The sequence below is a fragment of the Anomaloglossus baeobatrachus genome, chromosome 1 (genome assembly GCF_048569485.1).
Source record: "Anomaloglossus baeobatrachus isolate aAnoBae1 chromosome 1, aAnoBae1.hap1, whole genome shotgun sequence".
In the NCBI taxonomy this organism is placed as follows: Eukaryota; Metazoa; Chordata; class Amphibia; order Anura; family Aromobatidae; genus Anomaloglossus; species Anomaloglossus baeobatrachus.
Genome location: NC_134353.1, coordinates 934,683,283 through 934,690,669, shown reverse-complemented (window position 1 = coordinate 934,690,669; position 7,387 = coordinate 934,683,283). Strand labels below are relative to the sequence as shown.

General features: G+C 43.0%; 1 protein-coding gene across 3 annotated transcripts in view; it reads right to left on the bottom strand.

Annotated features, from left to right (window-relative positions):
• Nucleotides 1-6,703: 6,703 nt before the first annotated feature.
• Nucleotides 6,704-7,387, bottom strand: part of SUB1 (SUB1 regulator of transcription) — a 502,862-nt gene continuing 502,178 nt past the window's right edge. For all 3 annotated transcript variants that reach the window (XM_075328251.1, XM_075328244.1, XM_075328235.1), the window contains exon 5: nt 6,704-7,276. In XM_075328251.1, the coding sequence (XP_075184366.1) occupies nt 7,197-7,276 (80 nt within the window). In that variant the 3' untranslated portion in view covers nt 6,704-7,196. The remainder of the gene's footprint in view (nt 7,277-7,387) is intronic.

Here is a 7,387-nt window from a genome sequence, read left to right as displayed (position 1 = left end):
TTAGAGGGTATCAGAGGATGTGAAGAATCAATGATTAGATGGTATCAGAGGATGTGAAGAATCACAGTGATTAGAGGGTATCAGAGGATGTGAAGAATCACAGTGATTAGAGGGTATCAGAGGATGTGAAGAATCAATGATTAGAGGGTATCAGAGGATGTGAAGAATCAGTGATTAGAGGGTATCAGAGGATGTGAAGAATCAGTGATTAGAGGGTATCAGAGGATGTGAAGAATCAATGATTAGAGGGTATCAGAGGATGTGAAGAATCACAGTGATTAGAGGGTATCAGAGGATGTGAAGAATCACGGTGATTAGAGGGTATCAGAGGATGTGAAGAATCACAGTGATTAGAGGGTATCAGAGGATGTGAAGAATCAATGATTAGAGGGTGTCAGAGGATGTGAAGAATGACAGTGATTAGAGGGTATCAGAGGATGTGAAGAATCACAGTGATTAGAGGGTATCAGAGAAGGATGTGAAGAATCACAGTGATTAGAGGGTATCAGAGAAGGATGTGAAGAATCACAGTGATTAGAGGGTATCAGAGAAGGATGTGGAGAATCAGTGATTAGAGGGTATCAGAGAAGGATGTGAAGAATCAGTGATTAGAGGGTATCAGAGAAGGATGTGGAGTATCACAGTGATTAGAGGGTGTCAGAGAAGGATGTGAAGAATCACAGTGATTAGAGGGTGTCAGAGAAGGATGTGAAGAATCACAGTGATTAGAGGATATCAGAGAAGGATGTGGAGAATCACAGTGATTAGAGGATGTCAGAGAAGGATGTGAAGAATCACAGTGATTAGAGGGTATCAGAGAAGGATGTGAGGAATCACAGTGATTAGAGGATGTCAGAGAAGGATGTGGAGAATCACAGTGATTAGAGGATATCAGAGAAGGAGGTGAAGAATCACAGTGATTAGAGGGTATCAGAGAAGGATGTGAAGAGTCAGTGATTAGAGGGTATCAGAGAAGGATGTGGAGAATCAGTGATTAGAGGGTATCAGAGGATGTGAAGAATCAGTGATTAGAGGGTATCAGAGAAGGATGTGGAGAATCACAGTGATTAGAGGATATCAGAGAAGGATGTGAAGAATCACAGTGATTAGAGGATATCAGAGAAGGATGTGGAGTATCACAGTGATTAGAGGATGTCAGAGAAGGAGGTGAAGAATCACAGTGATTAGAGGGTATCAGAGAAGGATGTGAGGAATCACAGTGATTAGAGGATGTCAGAGAAGGATGTGGAGAATCACAGTGATTAGAGGATATCAGAGAAGGAGGTGAAGAATCACAGTGATTAGAGGGTATCAGAGAAGGATGTGAGGAATCACAGTGATTAGAGGATGTCAGAGAAGGATGTGGAGAATCACAGTGATTAGAGGATATCAGAGAAGGAGGTGAAGAATCACAGTGATTAGAGGGTATCAGAGAAGGATGTGAAGAGTCAGTGATTAGAGGGTATCAGAGAAGGATGTGGAGAATCAGTGATTAGAGGGTATCAGAGGATGTGAAGAATCAGTGATTAGAGGGTATCAGAGAAGGATGTGGAGAATCACAGTGATTAGAGGATATCAGAGAAGGATGTGAAGAATCACAGTGATTAGAGGATATCAGAGAAGGATGTGGGGTATCACAGTGATTAGAGGGTATCAGAGAAGGATGTGGAGAATCACAGTGATTAGAGGATATCAGAGAAGGATGTGAAGAATCACAGTGATTAGAGGGTATCAGAGAAGGATGTGGAGAATCACAGTGATTAGAGGATATCAGAGAAGGATGTGAAGAATCACAGTGATTAGAGGATATCAGAGAAGGATGTGAAGAATCACAGTGATTAGAGGATATCAGAGAAGGATGTGAAGAATCACAGTGATTAGAGGGTATCAGAGAAGGATGTGGAGAATCACAGTGATTAGAGGATATCAGAGAAGGATGTGAAGAATCACAGTGATTAGAGGATATCAGAGAAGGATGTGAAGAATCACAGTGATTAGAGGATATCAGAGAAGGATGTGGAGAATCACAGTGATTAGAGGATATCAGAGAAGGATGTGAAGAATCACAGTGATTAGAGGGTATCAGAGAAGGATGTGAAGAATCACAGTGCTTAAAAGGGGTCAGAGGAGGATGTGAAGAATCACAGTGATTAAAAGGGATCAGAGGATCACCGATTACCCACGATCACATTGCTGGGAGCCAATGACCGTGCACTGGTAATCGCGCCATTTAAATGCCACTGTGAGCGATTGGTTAAACAGCAGCAATCGGAGCGAGCCATGAGTACGGCTATGAATTACAGCTGGCATCTGCCACAGATGGTGCGGGGACCCACCCGAAGCCGCATTCTTAAGTATTATGGCAGGAAGTCTTAAAAGTGGTCACAGTATGCGAAGAATTGTTTTCATACCGGTATCAGAGAAGGATGTAATGCATTGTCCTGATGAAAGGAGACAGAGGAGGATGTGATAAAGCAACAGGAGCTGATCAGTCAACAAAACTGAAGCCAAAAACAACGCTGGTGTCCAAATGGGCATCAATTTCTTACCATCAGGCCTATGTCACAATAGATATGAGAAAATACCAAACGAACAGCGAAAAGGTAGGGAATAAAATCCTGTCTAGAGAAGGGTGATGGTGTCCTGACTAAACCTTCCGCTATCCCCTGGCTCCGCTGACCACCCTAGATAGGTTCCACACCTATGTGCCAAGCAGGATACCCGGCCCTGGCTGCCCCTGAACTGGGCCCTAGGTAGGAAACAGATGGGATGAGAACTAGTCAACCCCTCTAAACTCTAAAGGAGACACAGAGAGCACAAACAGGGAGAGTGAACATACAACTTTTCTCCAAGATGACTCAGGGAGATGAACAGCAACACTTGTTTCTCCAGAAGATTACAAGCTGACTGCTTGCAGCCAAGCCATATAGAAATTTAACTCTATAACCAGCAAACAGCAAGGGGAAATGTAGGTATTTAGGAACACAAGGGGAAGTGATGATTAACAGTTGAAAAGTGAGGATATCCACAGGGTCCTAAAAGGAAAGGGATTCACCCCAAGCAAATACATAGGATACCATTTACACCACAACAGGAATAATAGTGTCAGGGAGCAGTTTGTGTAGCCAAACACTGTGACCTTCTACAGCCAGACACCACAGGACTGTCTGTCAACCATGACACACCTGTGACAACCCTTAGCAGATAAGGCTAGTTTCCCACATCCGGCTTTTCGCCGGTTTGACGGATTTGGTGCACGCCAGTACAGTGTATACAGTACACTGGCAGCGCGACAAGCGCCGGTCACATGCTGTCATGTGACCCAGAAGTTGCGGCGCTGCCATTGAACTGTATACACTGTACTGGCGTGCGCCGAATACGGCAAACCGGCAAAAAGCCGGATGTGGGAAACTAGCCTAACCAGCCAGAGAACCATTGCTGTCGAAGAGAAACAAAGCTGAAACCTACATTTTTGTGAATGTTAGTTATGTTTTGGCTGCTGGGAGGCTCCCTCTGGTGGCCAGGAATGGTTTGGACTTGGACCAGGTGTGTTGTGCAATGGGCGTTTCCTTTGCTAACTCTCTGCTTATTTAAATCCTGGTCTGATAGCAAGCTATGCCGGATGTCAGTTGTTCTTTGTATCACCAGCCTGCTTCATTCTGCTCCACACCACATCTACCCCAGATAAGTGCTTGCTCTTTATTTATTGTTTGGTTCTTTTGCTCTTATCTGGGTTTGTCATTTGCTGTGGTTGCTTTCAGTTTATTTGCATGCAGGGATTTTCCCCCTCAGTTGCTTGGCTGGGGAACTCCCTGCAGTTCTGTTTGGAGTATAGCTCCTTTGGGTCCATGTGTTTGTGGCTTGTTGAACTTGTGATGATTCTTGTTTTCTGTTCATTGGTATGACAAAAGCACCTGGTATAGGACGGAGTTCAGATCATACGATCTGAGGGCCTTTTTGTACTATCAGAAATTTGGAATTTTGCAGGGTTTTTCTCTGCCCACCATCAGTCCCTTTCCTGTCCTTTCCTATTGTAGTCAGTGGGGGCCTCACGTTTTGCTAATCCTGTCATCTATCTCTGTATTGTGTTTTTCCTATATCACCGCAGTCTTTGAATGTGGGGGGCTTGCTATTCTTGTCTATTTTCTGAGGCAGAGAGTTATATTCATCTTTCCTTCCTTTAGGATAGCTAGTTCTCCGGCTGGGTTCGCGGTGCACAGGATGTTAGTTCACCCCTTGGCTACTTCTAGTTGTGATGGTTAGTAAGGGGATGGCGGCCAGATTAGTTGCCAATGCTCTTGTCACCTTTTACCAATGATTTGTGGTGGTCTTCCATGGTTCCGGATCATAACACTACATGCTAAATAAATACCTGCATGGTGGAAAGACTCGTTACATCATCACGATCAGAGGGTCAGTGTTTGGCACAAACAACATGAATTCTTCCCGTAATGGTGCGAGAAGGTATTTCTTTCCATGCCCTGGCTCCTGTGGATGAAGGAACCTCTTCCAGTTAGGCGAACGGGGGAATAATAGTGTTGGGAATGTTTTTTTCGGCTCACTCTGGCACCTCTGCTACCTATGGATGGAAATTTGTACTGTAGGGCTATCTAAGCATTACAGCTGCTCATGGCAGCCACTTACCCTCTTTCTGCAGGGTAATGCACCATGGCACAAGGTTTGTAGAGTCATGGATTGGTTCTGGGGATATGTAAGTTCTCCTACCGCTACAGTAAATGGCGGTCTTATGATCCACAGTATACCACATCATACGTCACACCCGGTGGTGGCAGTGTTATGACCTGGGCACATACGGCTGCTAATAGAATTGTTAATGGCTGAAAGTCAATCACACAGCACTGACCTTGGATAAACATCCATTAAAAGAGCGAGAGTTATTAATGTACCAAAAAGTAAGAGCTGCTTACAGTGCCTTGCGAAAGTATTCAGCCCCCTTGAATCTCAACCTTTTCCCACATTTCAGGCTTGAAAGATAAAAATGTTAATGTTCTGGTGAAGAATCTACAACAAGTGGGACACAATTGTGAAGTTGAACGATATTTATTGCTTAGTTTAAACTTTTTTAAAAATAAACTGAAAATTGGGGCGTGCAATATTATTCGTCCCCTTTAAGTTAATACTTTGTAGCGCCCCCTTTTGCTGTGATTACAGCTGCAGTCGCTTGGGGTATGTGTCTATCAGTTTTGCACACGGAGAGACTGAACTTCTTGCCCATTCTTCCTTTGTAAACAGCTGGAGCTGAGTGAGGTTGGATGGAGGCGTTTGTGAACAGTAGTTTTCAGCTCTTTCCACAGATTCTCGATTGGGTTCAGGTCTGGACTGTGACTTAGCCATTCTAACACCTGAATACGTTTATTTGTGAACCATTCCATTGTAGATTTTGCTTTATGTTTTGGATCATTGTCTTGTTGGAAGACAAATCTCCGTCCCAGTCTCAGGTCTTTTGCAGACTCCAACAGGTTTTCTTCAAGAATGGTCCTGTATTTGGCTCCATCCATCTTCCCATCAATTTTAACCATTTTCCCTGTACTAGCTGAAGAAAAGCAGACTCAAACCATGATGCTGCCACCACGTTTGACAGTGGGGATGGTGTGATGAGCTGTGTTGCTTTTACGCCAAACATATCGTTTGGCATTGTGCCCAAAAAGTTCTATTTTGGTATTCACCTGACCAAAGCACCTTCCTCCACATGTTTGGTGTCACCCAGGTGGCCTGTGGCAAACTTTAAACAACACTTTATGGATATCTTTGGGAAATGGCTTTCTTCTTGCCACTCTTCCATAAAGGCCAGATTTGTGCAGTGTACGACTGATTGTTGTCCTATGGACATACTCTCCCACCTCAGCTGTAGATCTCTGCAGTTCATCCAGAGTGATCATGGGCCTCCTGGCTGCGTCTCTGATCAGTCATCTCCTTGTATGAGATGACAGTTTGGATGGACAGCCGGGTCTTGGTAGATTTGCAGTGGTATGATATTACTAGCATTTCAATATGATCGCTTGCACAGTGCTCCTTGGGATGTTTAAAGTTTTGGAAATCTTTTTGTAACCAAATCTGGCTTTAAACATCTCCACAACAGTATCACGGACCTGCCTGTTGTGTTCCTTGGTCTTCATGATGCCATCTGCGCTTTAAACAGAACCCCGAGACTATCACAGAGCAGGGGCATTTATACGGAGACTTGATTACACACAGGGGATTATATTTATCATCAGTCATTTAGGACAACATTGGATCATTCAGAGATCCTCAATGAACTTCTGGAGTGATTTTGCTGCACTGAAAGTAAAGGGGATGAATAATGTTGCACGCCCCAATTTTCAGTTTACCATTTTTTTTTAAAAAAAAAAAAAATTAAAATAAAGCAATAAATATCGTTCAACTTCACAATTGTGTCCACTAGTTGTTGATTCTTCACCATAAATTTTTTTTTTTTATCTTCATGTTTGAAGCCTGAAATGGGGGAGAAGGTTGAAAAATTCAAGGGTTCCGAATACTTTCACAAGGCATTGTATATCTCCACCCCCCTCAACCGCAATAATGTACGGAGCGTTTGGTTGAGCCTATATATTAAGACATGGCTGACTGCTGTCCGAGCAATCTATATCAACCCTACCGCCTGCTTCATCGCATTTGGCATCTCTCGGAGAAAGATATAGCTTCAAGACGCACCTCACCCGTGTCACTCTTACTCTATTGGTCTGACCTTTATTGAAATGTCAAGAGATTACAAAACAATTTATAAAAGAAAAAAAGTTTCACACATTTACTGCATAATAAAGATACAAGGGGAGAGAAGATCAGGAATTTCTGGCCTTTACCCAGAGCCATTTTTTTTTTGCTGTATCATATTGGTTAACATTAATGAAATTTCCTACAGAAAGTCATTTAAAATAACGAGATTCACATCTATGCAGAAAACAGGAACACGCACACGGGACAAGCAGGGGGTTGGGAGGGGGTTTCTCTTTCTCCATTTGTAAATTGAGGCTCAAACTTTATTTCAAATTTTGCCTTGTTTTTAATGCACATAAAAATGCGACATTTGTACAAATCATTTTTTTTTTCCCAATTCAAAACAAAGAAGTTGTAAAACGAAAAAAGTAGAAAACAAATGTAAAAAGAGAGTGCTTAAAAGTAAAACATGATGCTTTCTCTTCCAACGGATGGAGGGCTTACAGTTTTCTTATTGCATCGTCGATGTCCGACATCTGGTCCTTCAGCTGATTCCACTGCTCGGGGTTTAAGGAGATACCTGGAAAACAGAAGACACAAGGGAATGAGACGTGACGCACAGAGGAGGCAGCTGGGTAACTTATGGTAATACATAGCATTGCTCATCAATGTTGGATACGTGGGAACCCAA